This window comes from Bison bison, unplaced genomic scaffold (assembly GCF_000754665.1).
Source record: "Bison bison bison isolate TAMUID 2011002044 unplaced genomic scaffold, Bison_UMD1.0 scf7180017864508, whole genome shotgun sequence".
Lineage (NCBI taxonomy): Eukaryota > Metazoa > Chordata > Mammalia > Artiodactyla > Bovidae > Bison > Bison bison.
In genome coordinates, this window is record NW_011495064.1 from 11,665,721 (window position 1) to 11,687,804 (window position 22,084).

The 22,084-nt window shown below is 37.9% G+C and overlaps 1 protein-coding gene across 9 annotated transcripts in view; it reads right to left on the reverse strand.

Moving 5' to 3' along the window:
- The window catches only part of ALMS1 (Alstrom syndrome 1), a 186,828-nt gene that overhangs the window by 51,478 nt on the left and 113,266 nt on the right, over positions 1–22,084 (reverse strand). For 8 of the 9 annotated variants that reach the window (XM_010829757.1, XM_010829756.1, XM_010829760.1 and 5 more), the window contains 3 exons: positions 19,978–20,219; positions 13,437–13,562; positions 732–902 (listed from right to left, as the gene is read on the reverse strand). In XM_010829757.1, coding sequence (XP_010828059.1) covers positions 732–902; positions 13,437–13,562; positions 19,978–20,219 — 539 coding nt within the window. Of the gene's footprint in view, positions 1–731; positions 903–11,574; positions 11,739–13,436; positions 13,563–19,977; positions 20,220–22,084 lie in introns of those variants that run through there. The other variant, XM_010829761.1, reaches the window with a different exon arrangement.

Below are 22,084 nucleotides of genomic sequence, written 5' to 3' on the forward strand. Positions count from 1 at the left end.
TACTACTGTGTATCAACTAAAGAAGCACAATATCAGTGATGCAGAGGGAAAAAAAAAATCAAGGAGATTCCTAAAGATTAAAAGCTTTTATAAAACATTGGGGCCTTTATCTGGGAATAAGAATGAAGACCCAAGATCGATGAATGAAGCAGACTGAGTCTTCATGAGCCTGAGACTCATGTGGACTGATGCAAACAGAATGTGTATCCTTTCTGCAGAGGACAGTCATGCCTCAGGGTTCACTGATTATTGCCAAGAAGGAATACAAGCTGAGTGCAACCAGATATTCTGACTTTTCAAAGGAAGCCCAAAATCTTATTTTTAAATGTTGGCAGGAAAATTTTAAAAAATTCAAAACAACATGTAAGCCACAGATTTTCCTGCAGAATCCAATTGATGAGATATTTATACCATCTGACAGATAAATTCATGAAGCATTTTAATCAACACTTTCTATGGATTTTAGTCTTTAAAACATTTAATTGGATATAATTTCATTTTAAAAGCTGCAATCTAGTTTCCATAGTGAAACTAAAGTTTATTGTTTTCAAAAATTTGAAGCATTTAAAAAGATTTTATATTTTCCTTCTTGTACATACCCAATAAAACACCTAGGAGAAAAGTTCGCATTAATGAAGTAGAAAAAAAAGAAAGGATAATACTCCCACTTAGGATGAATACAGAGAAAAAAAAAAAAAAGGCCACAAAATACACAAAGCCACTCCAGTCACCTGCATTATCTTTCTGAAAGGGTTTTTTCCCCATTGACAAGGATGCCTTAGTTACCGCCCTCTTACTGTAGATGCCCTCTTTATGTTTAATGTTAACAGTGTCTGCCAGGTCATCATCCCTTGTGCCTAGCACCTGAGCCGGGAAATCTGGAGCAATGGCATCATTGGATCCTACAGAAAAATGGAAAAGCAGTACAGTTAACGTAAGTACAGATAAGAATTTAAAGAAAAACAAAAAAAATTACCTCTTAAACCACTTCTATAAAAAAGGCACTACCATGGGAGTGTTATAGGGTAATTAGAAGGAGACATCAAACTGAAGCTGTCAGAAATGTACAATACTGCTACAATACAATGGAGAAGCAAATGACATAAGAGGAGACATAGAAAGCAGAATATCAGTTCAGAAGGGAGATCAAATTCTAGCTCAGAAATGTTTTCAGACGAGGAGAAACAGATTGCAAGTAGGGACTTTCTGAAATATGAAGAGGAAGGAAGAAACAAAAGCATTTTAGGTAGAGGTTATGGCATTAGCAAAGACAAGGAAAATAGTAAATAAGAAAATCAGATACTTTTGTGGTCAGACATTAAAGAGAGTGGTGGGAGATATTAAAAAGTAATTGGGACAAAATTCAGCGGGGCATAGCATCCCAAACTAAAGGGGGTAATAATAAAGGGAAATACAATCATGCACATTTTAGGAAGGTTAATCTGACAATAATACAAATTATTCTAAGGAAAATTTTATGTGATAAATGTAAGATTTGAATATAAGATTTTTTTTTCTTTTAAAATACATTTCAGTATTAAGTCCACTAATACAGGAACTGATAAGAAGTTTACCCATGTCACAAAGAAGAGGCAAAAGAACATCTCTGGATATGTAAGAGTTTGTAGTAACTATAGAATTATCTTCTACAAAAATGTGTTTTTTTTTCCTTCTTATCTGATACTCCATATCTCATGCACTTTGTAAGCACCAAAAAGGTACATGGCCAAAAAAGCTAAGTATCAGTTCAGGTGGTTCAGTGGTAAAGAATCTGCCTGACAAGCAGGAGATGCAGGTTCAATCCCTTGGTGGGGCAATTCCCTGGAGAAGGAAATGGCAACCCACTCTAGTATTCTTGCCTGGGAAATCCCATGGACAGAAGAGCCTCATGGGCTACAGTCCCTGGGGACGCAAAAGAGTCAGACGTGACTTAGTGATTAAACCACCACCACCACAAGTATCAGTCCATGAGTATAGTATAAATATGTCATGAGGAATATTTCAGGACAGACTGCAAGAATCCTGTTAAGCCCTCTGGGTCGTATGTCCATTGAGCTTTTCTTTGCTTCTGTGGCATCACTTTCTTTTATTTGCTCCCTATCCTTCAGGTAAATCCTCATTGTCCTTTCTTCAACTAAAACTCTCAGTGTTGGAGTTCCTGAAGGGGTCAGAACTGGGTTCTCTTCTCTTCCTGGATGAACTCCCCAATCACCAATGTATAGAATTATATGTTGATGACCAACAAATATGTATCTCTAGCTGGAACCTTTCTTCTGAGCTTCAGATTCCAGTACTTAGGACACAACTAGCCTCTACAGCATTTGGGGGAGAAACTGTTGTAGCAAAAATAGAAATGACACTTTTCTTAAATAAAAATGAGAGTTTTCTGATAAACAAGGAAAATAAGGAAACAGTGAACAGGCTGGGGAAACAACATAAACAGGCCTGAAAAAGAATAATCTCGGCTTATTCTTTACTGTTACTACTAACACGTGTAGCTAGACTTCTTCACAAAGCCAAACAAAGCTAATTACTCTTTGATACAATTCATATGAATTGTACTCTGCACCTGGCATTCTTCTCCCCCTACACTCTCTCAGTAGCATTCTGCATTCCAAAAAGAAGGTTAGGATCAATAACTTGAGGGAGCGGCAGGCCCAGTTGCTGAGCTGCCTGATGCTAGCTGTGGCCTTTTTTTGAAATTTTGCAAAGGAAAAAAAAAAAAAAATACAAGGGACATCCCCGGTGGTCCAGTGGTTAAGAAGTCACCTTCCAATGTAGGTGATGTGGTCCAGAAACTACGATCCCACATGAAAGTGAAAGTGTCACTCAGTCAAGTTTGACCCTGTGACCCCATGGACTTCAGTCCACCAAGCTCCTCTGTCCATGCAATTCCCTAGGCACAAACACTGGAGTGTGTGGCCATTCACTTCTCCAGGGACTCTTCCCCACCCGGGGATCAAACTCAGGTCTCCTGCATTGCAGGCAGATTCTTTACTGTCTGAGCCATGGGGAAGTGGTGTACCTTGAGGCAACTGGTCCCTTGGGCCGCAAACTACTGAGCCCACATGCCACAGTCAGAGAGAAGCCCACACAGTGCATCTAAGATGTAGCCAAAAGCAAACAAACAGATAAATTTTTTTAAAATGCAAGACCTTCATTGTGATTCTCTCCCTATTACCCAAAGAAAAGGGGCATAGTCTTGAGACACTAGCCTGCTGTATTTTCCCCTTTGCTGGACAATGAAAGAATAAAGCCATCTCTCTCCTCCTCCAAAACTGTCTGTATGTCTGTTGGGCATCAATGCACAGAAAGCCAAGAATTTGGCAACAAAATTAGAAAAAGACTTCCTTTCCTCATTTTTAAAAAAAATTGTTTTTATATATTATGGAACAACACAAACAACTGTACATGAGGTTTTTTTCACAACTTCCCTTTACTCTCCAAGAGAGGTGATTATGTCAGCTTCAGAGGTGGGGAAGAATACAGTTCCTGAGAGCAGCAGGTATACATAAAAGAGAATCAACCTCACTGGAGCCAAGAGGCAGTTGAAAGAGAGTGCAGCCACACAATATATATATGCCATTGAGTGTATGCATACTTATTTTCCTGTATCTGTGTTCAGCTGTAAAATGTATCAAAATAAGTACAGGTTAATGTTTGGGACAGGAAGAGTCCAGAACTCTAACAGGAGATCTGGAATCTCTACACCCACCTGGATGTTTTCATAAAAAACAGCATATGTTTATCATGTGCCATATTCCATGTAGTGCACTTGTACACAAACACATCTGCAAACCAACTCTGTCTAAACTCAACTGCAGATTTAACATCTCCACATAGATGCAGAAGTCTCATTTTTAACATGTCCAAAGCAGGTATCTTGACCATCTTTCCCAAATCTGCTTCTTCCTCAGGCTTCTCCATCTCAGTAAATGTCACCTTTTTTTTACCAGTTGCTTATTCTAGAAAACTAGAAAGCATTTTTTTTTTAACCTCCTCTCCCTCACTCTCCATATTTCATTACCAAGTCCAGGAGGAACTATTAAACTTATAAAAATAAGTTGAATGTTTCCATTTCTCTCCATCTCTATCATCATCACTCTAATCCTAGATGCTACCCCTTCTGATACTGACCACTGCAACAGCCTTTAGGTAACTAGTATCCTCAATTCCACTTCTTGACTCCCTACTTTTCATTCATAAGCTATCCTCTACGTAGCAGCATGAAAAAATTACAAATGTAAATCAAACCGTAATTGCCAACTGGAATAAAGTTCAAATGCCTTAATATAGTTTACACAACCCTGCCTCGAAGGCAATGGCACCCCACTCCAGTACTCCTGCCTGGAAAATCCCATGGATGGAGGAGCCTGGTAGGCTGCAATCCATGGGGTCGCTGAGGGTCAGACACGACTGAGCGACTTCACTTTCACTTTTCACTTTCATGCTTTGGAGAAGGAAATGGCAACCCACTCCAGTGTTCTTGCCTGGAGAATCCCAGGGACGGGGGAGCCTGGTGGGCTGCCGTCTATGGGGTCACACAGAGTCGGACACGACTGAAGTGACTTAGCAGCAGCAGCCTCATCTTGAGCCTACCTATCTTTAACCAATTCTAGCCACAGCTCTGCTCTACCCACACTGCCTTCTTCTCATTTGCCAAATGCATCAAACTTCACTGTTTCTGGAGCTCTGTTCATATTGTTCCCTCCAGCCAGAGCACTTTCACTCCTCACTCTGTCTGCCTAATTTACCTATATCTTCTAGATCTCAGTTCTAGAGTTTCTTCTTTAGCAAGGTCTTCATGAGCTCCTAAAATTAAACTGGATCCTCTTATTCTCTTAGAACTCTTATTTTCTTAATGCATCATTTGTAATTTGTGTACTTATTTGTATCTATTTGTTCATATCTACCTCCCCACTTGAGCATAATCAGAGGGGACATGTTTATTTTGGACAACCCTATAAATGTGGCACCTAGTATAGTATCTGTCAGGAATACTGGGACCATACTTAGAAGCAGAACTGTTAGTTCATATAGTAACTCTATGTTTAATGTTTTGAGGAACCACTGTACAGTTTTCCATAGTTGCTACACCATTACCACTAGCAATACCCAAAGAGTTTTAATCTTCCATATTCCTGCAATCCTTGTTCTTTTTTATTTCCTAACAGCCATCCTACTGGGTATCTCTTCATAGTTTTCACTTGCATTTCCTTTATGACTAATGATGTAAAACATCTTTTCACATTCTTTTTGGCCATCTGTATATCTTTCCTGGAGAAATGTCTCTTTAGATGCTGTGCTCATTTAAAAATGAGATTTTGTTGTTGTTGTTGAGCTGTTAAGAGTTCTTCAGACATTATGGATATTAATCTCTTATCAGATATATAAGAACTGCAAATTTTTTTCTCAACTCTGTGAGCAAACTTTTTACAATGCTGATAATTTTTTGGGGGGAGCAAAAGTTATGTTATTAAAGTCCAATTTATTTATTTATTTTTGGCTGTGCTTTTAGTATCATTAGTTGTAGGAAAACCAAGTCACGAATAAAACAAAACCTCTTTAGTCTCTTAAAGATAAAAAATACAATTGTTTATTCTTTTTGTGCCTTTCATTCCAAAATTAACTTCTGACATTTTCCCCCAACCGTGTAACTAAATTTTCTATTTAGATGAGTGTTGTGTTAAACTGACTTCAAAGTTCACCACCAGTCACTTTCAGCTTCATTTCTCTGTAATGAATTCTTCATTTTGATTCATCTCTTCAGCTGGATGAGTCTTCAAGTAAATTTCCCAAGAAGGTACAGAGGTTGAACATACTTTCTAGCTCTTGTATACATGTGAAAATGTCTTTTCACTGTTATACTGCTTAATCTATATGCACTGGGTCTATAAATCCTTGAATTATATAATTTTCCCAATAAACACAGACTTGGTTCCATTATTTTTACATTTAACCTTTCAAATAAACCTGATATCAGATTTAATTTTGTTCCCTTTTTTCAACTGTATATTTATAGGATTTTTTTCCCTTTTAATACTCAAAAATCTTTTTCTGGTATGTATCTCAGTCTCTTTCTACTGATTTTTGCCTGGATTTTTATGATAACTTTCAATCTGCATACAGTGTTCCCTTTTTTAGGAGAAGGATGTTTTCCTCGGTTAAGCCTTTGACTATTACCTTTTTCCCCAGCTACAGGTAAAATTCTTGGTTTGGTTTACTTAGCTATGTTTCTTACGCCTCTCATCACCTTGTGCAGCATTTTCCTATTTACTTTTGGCCGTGCTGGGTCTTCGTTGCTGCAGGCTGGCTCCTCCAGCTGCGGCACGTGGGGACTACCCTCCCTTGCGGCGCAGGCTCCTCTCGTTGCAGAGCACAGGCTCCAGGCGCGGGCTCTGGCAGGTGCCACGCACTAGCTCGAGGGTGTGCAGGCTTCAGCAGTTGTGCCACGTGGGCTTAGTTGCTCCAGCAGCACGTGGAATCTTCCCAGATCAGGGATCAAATCCACGTCCACTGCACTGGCAGGCGGATTCTTAACCACTGTACCACCAGGAAGTCCCTCACAGCTGTTTCACTTTCTTTTTCCTCTGTAATTTTAGAGACTTTCTCAGATTTGTCTGCATCACTAATTTAACTTCCACCATGCTAATTCCATCCTTTCCTGCCTGAACAATATATTTTACGCCTGCTACCAAATCTTTACAGCTTTACACAGTCTTTTCCGTTGTATTGTTGCTGCCCCCCTTTTATCTAAACTGAGACAAAACAGAAAATTCACAAATTAAAATAAGTGTACAATTCAGTAGTTCTTAGTGCTTTCACAACCAATACTGATATCTAATTCTAGAACATTTTTGTCCCCCACAAAGAAATCTTACATATGGTAGCAGTTACTCCCTATTTTCCCATCCCCTACCATTCCCTTGGCATCCACTAAGCTACTTTCTGTCTATATGGATTTGCTTATTCTGGGAATTTCATGTAAATGAATTATACAATATATGACCTTTTGCTATTGGCTTGAAATATTTCTCCCTTTAATAATGTATTTTTTTTTCAGTTGTTAGTTTTGATTTATATATTTGGTACTCTGCTATTAGGTGCATATACATTTTATAATTGTTATATTTTCTTGATGGATTGACTCTTTCATCATTATAAAATGACACTGTCATTAATAACAATTTTTGTTTTGAAGTTTATTTTGTCTCCTAATAGACACTCTAGCCCTCCTTTGCTTTTTTTTTTTTTACAGAGCATATTCTATTCCATCCTTTAACTTTTAACTAATTTATCTTTGAATCTCAAGTAAGTCTCTTTATTTTGGCCTCACTGCACGGGTTGCGGGATCTCAGTTCCCCGACTAAGGGTTGAACCCGGGTCCACGGCAGTGAAAGTGCTGAGTCTTAACCACTGAACCACCAGGGAATTACCCAAATAGGGGCTTTTTCAGAGAAAGACAAACACAGTATCATACCACTTATATGTGGAATCTAAAAACAATGATACCAATGATCTTATTTATAAAACAGAAATAGACTCATAGATGTTAAAAACAAACTTATGGTTATCAAAGGGAAAGCTGGGGACACGGGGTAAATTAGGAGTTTGGGATTAAAAGATACACACTACTATACATAAAGATAAAAAAAACAAGGACCTACTGTATAGCACAGGGAACTATATTCAGTATCTTATAATAACTATAATGGAAAATAATCTGAAAAAATATATATAGGTAAAATTTATCATTTTGCCATACACTTGAAACACAATATTGTAAATCAACTGTACTTCAATAAAAAAATAAAGTGAGGCTTCTGCAGACAGCATACAGTTAAATTATGTCTTTTTAGCCAATCTGTCAATCTCTGCCTTTCTATCAAATTGTAATCCACTTACATTTAATGTAGTTTGAGTGTAGGATTTAAGTCTGCTATTTTTCTATTGTTTTCAATGTTTTATGCTTTTTTTTTGCTCCTCAGTTTCTGTACTATACCCCTTTTGTGTCAAATAGCTATTTATTAGTATATCATTTTAATTCCTATGATGACTTTTACTATATATAAAGTTATTTTCTTAGTGATTGTCCTGGGAATTAACATTCACATGTTAATATAAATCAACAATCTATTTAAACTAATAGCAATTTTAATAGTATATATAAACTTTTCTCCTTTATAATTGTCTCCTCCCCTCTTTATGCTATTTTCACAAGTTATATAGCATTATATATTTTGTGTCCAATAACATAAATTTATAATTATTGTTTTGCATTAGTCTTTTATGTCATATAGAAGGAAAAAGGAACTACAAATAAAAATACCTTTCTACTGTCTGTATTAACTTATGAAGTTACTTTTATTACTCTTATTTTTCAATGTGGATTTGAGTTACTATTTAGGTTATTGAGTTATTATTTCATCTTGAAAAATCTTAGTACTTTCTGTGAGTCAGTTTGTTAGCAATGTAGTCTCAATTTTTGTTTATCTGAGTATCTGAGAATGTCTTAATCTCTCCTTTTTTTTTTAAGTTTTTTTGGGTACAGAATACTTGGTAGGTAGGTTTTTTTTCCTCAGCCTTTGAATATGTCATTGTAATGCCTTCCGGTCTATATGGCTTCTGATGAGAAATCAGAAGTCTCTTTGAAGAGACTCTGTACTCGTGTTGGCTGCTTTAACATTCTTTGTCTTTTGATGGCTTATGATGTATCTAGACACGGATCTCTGAGTTTATCACGCTTGGACTTCCTTGAGTATTTCGGATGCACAGATTAACAGGAGTCCTTAAATTTGCCAGTTTGGGGCCATTATTTCTCCAAATACTTTTTCAGCCTTTTTCTCTCTCTTCATCTCATTATGTGTATATCAGATTGCTTGAGGGTAATCCATAGGGCTCTGAGGTTCTGTGGACCTCTCTTCATTCTTTTTTTATTCTGTTTCTCACACTGTATAATCTCGACTGACTTATCTTCACTAAGTCACTGATTCATTCTTCTGCCTGTTCAAATCTGATATTGAGTTTTCTCTAGTGAATTTTTTATTTTAGTTATTATACAAAATTTTCAACTCCAGAATTTCTGTTTGGTGATTTTTATAATTTCTCTTTTACTGATATTCTCTATTTGGTAAAACACTGTTCTTATACCTTCTTTTAATTCTTTGTTGAATTTTTGCTTGTTTATTTGTGGCTGTGCTGGGTCCTCCTTGCTGTGTGGGCTTTTCATTAGTTGTGGCGAGCGGGGATACTCTCTAGTTGCAGTGCATGGGCTTCTCATTGCAGTGGCTTCTTTGTTGCTGAGCATGGGCTCTAAGGGCTGCTGCTGCTGCTGCTAAGTCGCTTCAGTCGTGTCCAACTCTGTGCGACCCCATAGACGGAAGCCCAGCCCACCAGGCTCCGCCGTCCCTGGGATTCTCCAGGCAAGAACACTGGAGTGGGTTGCCATTTCCTTCTCCAATGCATGAAAGTGAAAAGTGAAAGTGAAGTCGCTCAGTCGTGTCCAACTCTTTGCAACCCCATGGACTGTGCAGCCACCAGGCTCCTCGGTCCATGGGATTTTCCAGGCAAGAGTACTGGAGTGGGGTGCCATCGCCTTCTCCAGGGATCTAAGGGTATGCAGGCTTAAATAGCAGCACGTGGGCTCAGCAGGTTGCGGCTCATGGGCTCTGTCTAGAGCACAGGCTCAACAAATGTGGCTCAGGGGCAGGGGCTTAATTATTCTGCGGCATGTGAGATATTCCCAGATCAGAGATCAAATCCTTGTGTGCTGCACTGGCAGGTGGATTCTTTACTACTCAGCCACCAGAGAAGCCCCCTTTAGTTCTTTAGACATGGTTTCACTTAGTTCTTTGAACATACTGTGACTTATGCTATTTTTTTAAAGTAACTTTTCTAAACTAATTCTGTAAACTCTACTGAAGTTCCCACTCAACTAGCTTAGTGATAAGCTAAGATACAGATATTCTTAAACATCTATAAACAATGAATCTCTCTGTCTTTGCTGAGGGATTACGTGCACAGAGCCTTCAACACTGAGGGCAGGGAGTTAAAAATTCTGCCTTAGCCTTTCCTTTCTTCTTGTCCACAGCCTTAAGGGCAGGCAAAGGTTAAAGGTCTCAGGTCTTTCCTGAGCATGCACACAGGCCTGTGCACATGTGTAAGTCTTCCAGAGCCCTAGGAATATGTTAATGGCTTTCAAAATATCTATAGACATCTCATCTTCAGTTTTTCCTTTAAAAGAAGCTCATACACACTGGACAGCTCTGAGTAATGTCAAATAAAGACATGCCTTTTGAGTGGAGTCTTGAAAGAGAACTAGCTCTGTTCTACTCCCTCTAGTCCTGGAACTATAGGCTGATATTTTTCAAGATTCTCATTGAGCTGGGTGTGGGGATGAGAATAGAGTAAATTAAAATGCCACAAGTTTACTACTCTTATCAAGGTTCAGACATTTTTCTTCAATAAATGCTTACTACAAAGGCTACAAGACTTTGGTTTATTTCCAGAATTTTGGAAAAGTTTTCTATAAAGTTTTGCCAAATTTCTGTTGTTTTTATCACAGGGCAAAATTTTTCATGCTACCATTTTTTTCTGCTATAATTTTCTCCGCCATTTTTTGGCTATAACTTCTCATCTTCTTTTAAAAATTCCAGCCAGTTCTCTCCCAATGGCTTTTTGCTTCTATTGACAGTTAAGTGTTAGTAGTACATACATTATTTAAATATCTCTAAATGAATATAAAAATAACATATATACTTTATATTGATATGAGGTATAAATATCTTTAAAAACAGACATGGTACCTATCCTCACAGAGCTTACTCTCAAATATAACTGGAACCTTGTTACTATTTCACAGCGTTACTAGTCCCAAAGAGTGTATCTCTAACATCTATCTCTTTCTTTCATTTCAGGGAATATTGTCACCCTGTTTATTTAACTTATTTAACCACTGCAGAGTACATCATGTGAAATGCTGGGCTGGATGTAGCACAAGCTGGAATCAACATTGCCACGAGAAATATCAATTATCTCAGATACACAAATGATACCACTCTAACAGCAAAAAGTGAAGAGGAACTAAAGAAACTTTTGATGAAAGTGAAAGAGGAGAGTGAAAAGCTAGCTTAAAACTCAACATTCAAAAAACTTAAGATTATGGCATCCGTTCCCATCACTTTCTGGCAAACAGATGGGGAAACAATGGAAACACTGATAGATTTTATTTTCTTGGGCTCCAAAATCACTGCAGAAGGTGACTGCAGCCATGAAATTAAAAGACGCTTGCTCCTTGGAAGAAAAGCTATGACCAACCTAGACAGCATGGGAAGTACTGATGCTGAAGCTGAAGCTCTAATACTTTGGCCACCTGATGTGAAGAGCTGACTCATTAGACAAGACCCTGATGCTGGGAAAGATGGTTGAATGGCATCACCGATTCAATGGACATGAGTTTCAGCAAGCTCTGGAATATGGTGAAGGACAGGGAAGCATGGTGTGCAGCAGTCCATGGGGTCCCATGGAGTCACAAAGAGTCAAACACAACTGAGCGACTGAACAACAAGAGCAAATCTCTTTTTTTGTGAGATTACCTTTGCCTTGTGTTTTTGTTTTTAAAAGGATTTTATGAGTTCAACAGTTTACTCATTCTCAATTGAGAAATTTTTTGGCCCAAATATCTGCAGTGGTTTATGACTTGCCCCCGGCTCCAAACTCTAGTTGGATCTTCCATATATCTATGGAAACACAATATACTCTTTAGACAATAGCTATCAGAACAGTTTCAAGGATTTCACCAGTAGCTCTACTGGTATAAGAAAGTATTATTTTCTATTGTTAATTCCATCCACTCTCAGAACAGATGGAAGAACATGAAAAAATTACAACCTCAAGTATATAGCTAACAGATCTCTTGTCTAACTGATGAATTCAGTACTTTATAGGGACAATATTTCTCATGATACAATGTACCATTCCTGAGTCATTTTCTCTTCCCACTGCTGTCCCATTTTTCTCAAAGTTAATGTCTCCAGAGGGAAGTGTTAGGGATGTAAATGAACAGAAGCACACAGGAGACCTCAAAAATACTGAACACTTGATCAGATTTCTATTGGTACATTTCTGTCTTCTGAACTAGGGGGCTGAAAGTGAGACTGAGATCAAAGATGTTCCTACCTACAATCAATTAAGTGAGCTTATTTTATTTCTGGTAGCCATTAAGTGTCTTTTTAAAATCATAGCCATGAAGGTAGTGAAAAATTCTTTCCAGATCTTGGTTATAGGCTTAACAATCAATCCTAACATTGGCATCACATTGGGAAGTCAGAAGCAGCAGTAACAGGGGTTTAACCTCAGTTACCATTAGACACTAGTTTGGTTTTCTTAAAATCAAATCTGTGTAGCACCAGGGACAACTACTTTCTTTTTAATTCTTACACACATAAAGATGTCTACTGACCAATCATGAAAAATTCATATTTAAACTGAATCAAATCATCTCCCGTGGACCAATTAATATGTTATCCCAACAATCAAAACCCCACATCCTACCAACTCAGTATCTGTATCTTATAATTTTCCACAGAAAATGTTTATTGAGCTTTTCCATGGGGTGCTATTCACTTTCTAAATCTACAGTTCTCTTGTGGTGATCTCAAAGAAGTGCTGTGGGATATTTTAAAATCCTAGGGAAATAGTGATACTTAATATCTGGTGTACACTACAAATAACCAAATCCCATGGACAGAGGAACCTGGCGGGCTACAGTCCATAGGGTCACAAGAGACTTAGCACACACAGCACATACAGAAACTAGCACCTAAATGTTTCAACATTAGATACTGTTACATTCCTTTCAACTCTGTTGTATCTTTGCAGAGCTGGGTTTTTGACTGTTTCTGTAACAAAAATAGTGAAGGAGAGTGGTTGTGTCCCATTTCATCTCAGGGTTTGAGAAAGTTTACAGTGCCCAATAGCTGCACATGTCTCATCAGTAAGTAATTATGGGTATTTATGAACACAGTAAAATATTTTCTTTCAAACACAAAACCAAAAAAAAACCCTAATATTTTTGCTTATTAAGTTGCTAGATCAAAACAGTATTTTTATGTGCTAATAACACAATAGCTTAGTATTTGAAAAAAATACTTCTTGTAATTCTATGCTGCTGATGACTCATATCCACATGATAATGAGGAAAAAGATCACCCAACCAAAAACTAAGGTCACTATGAACACAGAAAACTTGGAAACCTTTGTCCTAGATGGAATCCACTAACCAAAACATGTAACTGTTCACACAATTTTCTTGAAATATTTATTATATGTTTGAGTGTACACAATATATCTGACACTTATCTGAACCAGAGACTGATCAAAAATAGTTCCATATTTCACTTAAAAACTAAATAGCAATGAGCTTTCATATGTCATACCTGAGTGTGAGCTCTCAATGGTGGTGTCTGATTTGGAATCCAGAGACGAAGGAATCTGTGTTAACTGTGGAACATAGTACATCTTCGTACTACCAGAAGGCTTATATGGCAACAGTAAAGGCTGGCCTAAGGAGATAAAGATCAGAATAATTATTAAGAAAACATTTATTAACTAACTGAATAAACATTAAGAACCCTTCAAGATTCTTGGGATATATTCATGAACTAGAATTCTAGAAGGAGATAAACAGTATACAATTAGCACACTAAATAAGTAAATCATCTAGTATTTTAATAAATTATTAGTGATATAAAAAATTAGAAAATGCTGAGGAAGATAGGAAGTACTGGAGAAACTACAGCAGCATGCGGTCTAAATAAGAGTGGTTTTAGCACCTATTCCAATATATAGCAATCTATTCAAATATATTTCTCCAAGAAACACTTTACCTTATACTGAACGCAAACCTGGTCACTCTTAACCCCTACAACTCAACTTTGGAGGTTCTGCCTCTAGAATCATAGGAAATAAATCCAATTCTATTATTTGTGGCAGATTTTCAAACTAAAAGTTTTCTATTATAAAAGTATAAATTCTCAATATTAACAAAATACACAAAAGTAAAAAAGACAAAGTTCTACTACCCAAGATAGCTGTTATTAACATTTTAATGTACTTCCCACAGGTCTTCCCTCTGTATTTGTTTACATCGTGGTGTACAGTATATATAACTTGGACTTCAGCTTTTCCACTTTACATTAATACAATTTTCATTTTATTTCACAGCTTCACATTTTAAAAAAATCATTATACTACAAATTAAGTGTATTTAACCCTTCTCCTAAGGTTAAAAATTAGGGGTGAACTAAATTTTCAATAATTGAGAATTCTGTGAAAAAAAGACTTTCTGTTTATAGCATACCTATTCTCCCCTGCTGTCCTGTATCACACAGATTTTCTGATTTCAGAGTTTAAAAGTATGTCATTTATAAAGTTGTTTTATTATAAACTTCTAAAATTCTTTCTAAAATGTCTGTGACAGTATAATAATTTGATTATTATAGAGGATGAAGTCTTTTTCTATATACTTTTCTTTCAAGATGTGGTAGAAACCCTGATTCTATAACAGCATCTTTAAAAAAAATTAACCAATTAATTAATGGCTATGCCAGGTCTTTGTTGCTACTCGCAGGCTTTCTCTAGTTGCAGTGAATGGAGGCTATGTTTTCGTCATGGTGCATGGGCTCTAGGCACCTGGACTCAGTAGTTGCGGCTCATGGGCTTAGATGCCCTAAGACATGTGGGATCTTCCCAGATTGGGGATCAGACCCATGTTCCCTGTTCAGTTCAGTTCAGTTCAGTCGCTCAGTCGTGTCAGACTCTTTGCAACCCCATAAACCGCAGCACGTCAGGCTTCCCTGTCCATCACCAACTCCCAGAGTCCACCCAAACCCATGTCCATTGAGTCAGTGATGCCATCCAACTATCTCATTCTCTGTTGTCCCCTTCTCCTCTGCCCTCAATCTTTCCCAACATCTGGGTCTTTTCAAATGATTCAGCTCTTCGCGTCAGATGGCCAAAGTATTGGAGTTTCAGCTTCAACATCAGTCCTTTCAATGAACACCCAGGACTGATCTCCTTTAGGATGGACTGGTTGGATCTCCTTGTAGTCCAAGGGACTCTCAAGAGTCTTCTCCAACACCACAGTTCAAAAGCATCAATTCTTTGGCACTCAGCTTTCTTTATAGTCCAACTCTCGTATCCATACATGACCACTGGAAAAACCACAGCCTTGACTAGATGGACCTTTGTTGACAAAGGAATGTCTCTGCTTTTTAATATGCTGTCTAGGTTGGTCATAACTTTCCTTCCAAGGAGTAAGTGTCTTTTAATTTCATGGCTGCAATCACCATCTGCAGTGATTTTGGAGCCCAGAAAAATAAAGTCAGCCACTGTTTCCCCATCTATTTGCCATGAAGTGATGGGACTGGATGCCATGATCTTAGTTTTCTGAATGTTGAGCTTTAAGCCAACTTTTTCACTCTCCTCTTTCACTTTCATCAAGAGGCTCATATCCCCTGTATCAGCAGGTAAACTCTCAACCACTGGACCACCATGCAAGTCCTCTGTAACAGCGTGCATGTATGGTCAGTCACATCCGATTCTTTGTAACCCCACTGACTGTAGCCCATCAAGCTCCTATGTCCATGGGATTGTCCAAGCAAGCATATTGGAGTGGGTTGCCACTTTCTTCCCCCAGGATCTTCCTGATCCAGGGACTGAACCCACACCCCCCACTCCCCACCACCATCGCCTGCGTTGTAGGCAGATTCTTTACCACTGCAATACCTGGGAAGTCCCCTCTGTAACAAGATCTTAATATTAGGCTGGGTACATACTGTCCATCTGTACATTATATTTCCCAATCTCCTCTGTAGCCATGTATGGACATATGACTAAGTCTGGGCCCATAAGTCAAGCGTGAGAATAATGTGTGCAACTTCTAGGCATCCCATTAAAACACTCCATCAGCTACTGCTAAAATTTATCCTCTTCATTACTCTTCTTTTTCAGAATTTTCTTTGTTATTCTCCATGATAAAATTTAAGATCAAAATTTAAGTACAAAACAACAATTTTGCTAGAATTTGAGTAGAATTATGTTAGGAGTATACATTCATTTGGGAATAAATGACATCTTTACAATATTCAGTTTTACTATTCATAAATATTTCATCCCTTCTTTTAGTCTACTGGTCCTTTCTTTTCTATCCCTACACAGTGAAAGTGAACATGAAAGTGAAAGTCGCTCAGTCGTGTCCGACTCTTCGCGACTCCATGGACTATACAGAACAGTCCATGAAATAGAATCCATGGAATTCTCCAGGCCAGAATCCTGGAGTGGGTAGCCTTTCCCTTTTCCAGGGGATCTTCCCAAACCAGGGATCAAACCCAGGTCCCCAGCATTGCAGGTGGATTCTTTACCAACTGAGCCACAAGGGAAGCACAAGAATACTGGAGTGGGTAGCCTATCCCTTCTCCAGCAGATATTCCCGACCCAGGAATCGAACCGGGATCTCTTGCATTGCAGGTGGATTGTTTATCAATTGAACTATCAGGGAAGCCCCATCCCTACATAAAGGTCGTATAAATTTCTTGTTCAGGTTATTTCTGAATATATTATGGGGTTGTATCACATATCTGAACAGAATTTTGTACACAGCTATCACCTCTGATCAAACAGACCAGCTTCTTCTGTTTATCCTTATAGACCATGATTTTCCCTTGTATCCTGTCATCAGCTCTAGACTGACTCCTAGTTACACATGTCTAGTTTATAAAAATCGTTTGATCTTAGCCAAAAGGCCAAGAAGTGATACTCAAGACAGAGTCTGATAGCCCCAGGAATGAGAACTCCCTGACTCTGGAGACAACAATAACTTTTATAGTACTTAGAATTACTACTCCATCATTCTGATGATTTGATATGAAATCCATATTACTAGTACCCTGCTTCCAACCAAGGAACTGACTTCAGAGTGAAGGAAATGAGACAAGAGGCTGATGCCTAAAGGAATTCACTCTTCTCATCAGAAGTCTGATCACCCACAACTACGGTAAACTCAAAAAAAAAAAGAAAAAAAGTGAGTGAACAATTCACTGAAAACCGTTGTGGCACAAGCTGGTGGGTATCACTTTCTGAGGCTGGAATGCTAGCTTACAGAATCTGGCACATGCTCAGAACCATATATGGTTCTGATACTTCTATCCCATAGACAGAATGCATGTATTCAGGAAAAAAGGTAGAAGCCTTTAAAATCGTTTCCTTTCCATCTCTGTGACTGTGCTTTGTTAGATGGAAGATCTTAGAAATAAGGGAGGGGCAATTCTATCAAGAGACAGGAGCCATCTAGTCATTTTACATTCTTTATGTCACTGAAATAGTGACATAAGCAGGCAATAGGGAGTCATAATGTTGACTAAACTATGACTGACCTTAACTATCAAGGAGAAATAAGGTTACCTTAGAAAAAAGACAGTCAATAGGAGTCTGGCTAATAATAAGGGGACCACTTTACCAAGCTTGATCATAGAAATTAATAAAAATTATTTGAAATTTATAAATAAGGGCTAGTGAAGTCTTAGCCTACTTAAGAATACTTGTACCACTGCAACAAGCAAAAACCCAGCTAATGAGAACCTGGATGAATTCAAGGGGAACAAAGAGATGTATAAAGGATGGAAGAATTTAAATAATAGAAAAAATAGGCTATAGCCTTCACTTCTATTTGGACGTGCTGTAGTCATCATTGTAGGAATACTGATTTATTCGTTTTCTTCTTCTGTCAGTGTATGTAAATTTAGCAAAGTTCACAGAAAATGGACAATAACATTTGGACAGAATTACAGTGGACCTAGAGCAAGAACGGCTATCAGGTGAGATGGAGAATTCTAAGAGAGAGAGGTGAGTTTTTGAATTGTCAACAAGTTTATATGTATGCATGCAGAAGTCTTAAAGTGTGAACTGCCTATCTATGGGGGAAGAAGCCACTATACAGCAAATAATAATTGTTCCTGGAAGAGAAAAAAAGGACTGGAGAATGGTAAAGAAGAAAGTTCAACCGTAAAATTTACTTCTTCAAAAAACTTGAAAATGGAATTAAATGTAGACATACAGCATATTACCCTTAATTTACTTCAGAGCAGTGGACACTCAATCATAAATTTAACTTTTTATTCCGTATACTTTAAAATATTTTTGAAAATTTTACTTTTAAATCCACAGAGTTAATCTTTTATTGGTAAACCAAACAATATTTACCTTTTAAAGCAGTCTTTTCTAAGTACCTGTATGTAAGACTATATAAACTGTGGCCTCTATATAGACTGATCCATTTGATGTCAGAAGAGGTATAAAATACACTTTCATAGTTGGATATCCTCTCTTGTGCTTCTGCCACCAACACGAGAACACAGCCAAGAGTACCCTGGCTTTCAGAACAAGGCATGTAGGACAGACCCAAAGCATTTTTGCATCCTGATGCCACACTTCAACTGACTAGTAAGCCCATGAGTGAGAAAAGCAAATGTTTGCTATAAAGCTCTGAGATTTTCGAGGTTCTTACATGGTATAATGGTGGCAACAGGTAACTGACACATTAAAGATTTATTAGACTATACATTTGTGGGGTATGTTTTTATATTACAATAAAAATGTATGAGAAATATAACTATCTCAACATATAAATGTATTTATTCAAATTAAATTCAGTGCAATTTAAATTCAGAACAAAGCAATTTTCTTTATATATTTAAAGCATATCCCATCTTTATCTATAGACACATAAACTTTTTGCACAAGTAGGGAAACTTAAAATTTATTTTGAATAGATTTGTACAAGTTACTGGATACTTTAAAATTAGTAATTTAAAGCTTCCACTTTTATTTAGAGGAAGAATGGGAACTTAATTTTCCAGTTACTGGTCTGAAAAAGAAAATAGCTTGCTATAATTTTGAATGTTACACAGTATGCTGCTACTGCTGCTGCTGCTTCTAAGTTGCTTCAGTCGTGTCCGACTCTGTGCGACCCCATAGACAGCAGCCAACCAGGCTCCCCTGTCCCTGGGATTCTCCAGGCAGAACACTGGAGTGGGCTGCCATTTCCTTCTCCAATGCATGAAAGTGAAAAGTGAAAGTGAAGTCGCTCAGTCGTGTCTGACTCTTCTCGACCCCATGGACTGCAGCCTACCAGGCTCCCCATGGGATTTTCCAGGCAAGAGTACTGGAGTGGGGTGCCATTGCTTTCTCCGGTTACATAGTATAAGCACTATCAAAACATCACTGTCAAGATGGCATACAAACACCCTAAATGTAAACCCTATGGTAGAGATCACTAGCTGTTCACCAAATCTCATTTCTTCTTCATCCTGGAAAGCACACTTAAACTAACCCTAGTCAGTGGAAAGTGATATGGGCCACCTCTAGGCCCAGCCCATAAGAGCCTCCCACATGTGCACCTCCATGTTTTCCATCCCTTCCAGTTGACTATGATGGTGAATCCATGGTTCCATGTTTTAAAGACAGCAGGGTCATAGCCAACCTGGGTCCCTGGTCAATGTTTCACGAGCAAGAAATAGACTGGTATTGTGCTTGCAAAATCTGTTTAATATATTATATGAAATGATAGTTAAAAAACAAAAAAAAAGCCAAATCATTCGCCTGCCTCTCTTAAATTGAACCTCTACAGTTTTTCAGCTTTCATGAACTACTTGCACTCTTATGACAAGTATTATGAGATGAAAATATGTCAACCATAAGTAGCATGTGTTTCACATAGGTTGTTAACGCCAATGGAACAGAAATAAAAACATAATAAACTATATCCTTCTCATGGTTATGAAAAATAAATGATATAATCATGTACAGCTTAAAGATTAAAATTAAAATCAGGTTTTCTAACTAGAAAGACTCAATCAAGAAATTTCTTAATTACACATGAAAGTTGATAATATGACCTAAAACGCAATCATATTCTCTTACCATCTGTACCATGAGGAACAGTAATCTGTTGAACTGACGATGATGAAGCGAACTTGACAGGAATGTTGCCCGACTTCTGTGTATTGAGCTCTGGAATTTCATGTCCACGATCTTCAGCATTAACAAAAATTTCAGATGAAAACGTGGCTTTACCTGGACTTTCTGTTGTTATCTGAGTGACTGCATCAGATGATAATTTTCCAGAGAAGGGAGAAAATGGGGATTTAATCTCCTCTGGTGATCTGAAAAAGAAGAGAAAGGGCAAAGCAGGTCATATCCTTGGCTTATCACAAATCGTTATTTCTTTCCAAACATTACTTCAGTATTTTGTGGAGACACATCAGACTCCAATGGTTATTTCTGCAGTACCCTTTGCTTTTTTAGATACTTATTACAATGTGATCAAATGTACTTTAAAACCGACTTTTAGTTTCAATTCACAATGCTATTTAATAAGGACAAGGTCCTTTTCAGTTGAAGTGAAAATACATCCATTCAAAAATAAAATTACTGGAAAGTGAAAGTGAAGTCGCTCAGTCGTGTCCAACTCTTTGCAACCCCATGGATGGTAGCTCACCAGGCTCCGCGATCCATGGGATTTTCCAGGGAAGAATACTGGAGTGGGTTGCCATTTCCTTCTCCAGGGGATCTTCCCAACCCAGGGATCGAACCTGGGTCTCCTGCATTGCAGACAGAAGCTTTACCGTCCGAGCCACTAGGGAAGGGAGTATGCTAAACACATAGAGTATACAAAAACAAACAAGAAATAAAATCTTTCCTCAAAAAATTTATATGTCAGTGGGGGAACTAGAGGTTTTTAAGGTTGCAATTATGTATAAAGATTATAAAGAATACATATTAAGATATAATAGAGTAAATAAATGACTGTATAAACAAGTAAATAATAGGAGGGATAAGACAAATCATGCTAATAGAAAAACCCCATATGTAGGTAAGCCCCTCTTGCCATTAATCTCCTCCCCAAGGAGGTAAAGCTTAATCTTCTCCTTAAGTCTAGTCCTGAATTCACTGAGTTCCAAAGAAGAGATCAAAAACGGGAGAAAAAGTAACTTCACAGTGGAGAACCTGGCAAACACCATGTTATCCAAGTGATGATGGTTCACATCACCAGTGATACCATGTGGACATGACGTATTCTGTTATGATGTGGTGAGAATTCACCTATGGTATTCTTTGCCAAATCCCAGAACTCCAGTCTGATCAAGAGAAAAACATCAGCCAAATTCAGATTGAGAAAAACTCCACAAAATGTCAGACCAATATTCCTCAAGACTGTCAAAATCATGAAAAACATGGAAGGAATGAGGAACTGTCACAGAGCAGAGAAGACTGAGGAGACATGACGACTACTAAATACAATGAGATATACTGGATTGGGTCCAGTATATTGGGAACAGGAAAAGGTCACCAATGGGAACACTAGTGAAATCTAAAAAGAGCCTGAAGTTTAGTTAATAGTAATGTATAAATGTTGGCTTTTTTAATTTTTAAAAATATACTATGGTAAAGAGGTTAACTGACAGTAGGAAAAACTGGGAGAGGAGTTAACTGTGTTATGTTAGTATCTTTTCTACAGATTTTAAAGTTTTTGAAAATAAAAAATATTTATTTTTAAAAAATGGAGTAATATTGGATTTCCCTGGTGGGCCAGTGGTTAAGAATTCTCCTGCCACTTCAGGCGACATGTGTTCAATCCTTGAACTGGGAGGATTCTGCAGAGTGGGGTGACTGGGCCTATGCCACAACTATTGAGCCTGTACTCTAGAGCCTGCAAGCCACAACTAGTGAGCCCACAAAAGAAGTCACTACAACGACAAGCCCAAGCACCGAATGAGAGAAAGGCCCCACACAGAAACAAAGACCCAGCACAGCACCCCCCAAAAAAGGAGCAATACTGTATTGTATCATATTGATGTAATGGCTATATCACAAAACCAGAAGAGCTTTTAAATCTCTATCCTTTGTCTGCTGCTGCTGCTGCTAAGTCGCTTCAGTCGTGTCCAACTCTGTGTGACCCCATAGACTGCAGCCCACCAGGCTCCCCCGTCCCTGGGATTCTCCAGGCAAGAACACTGGAGTGAGTTGC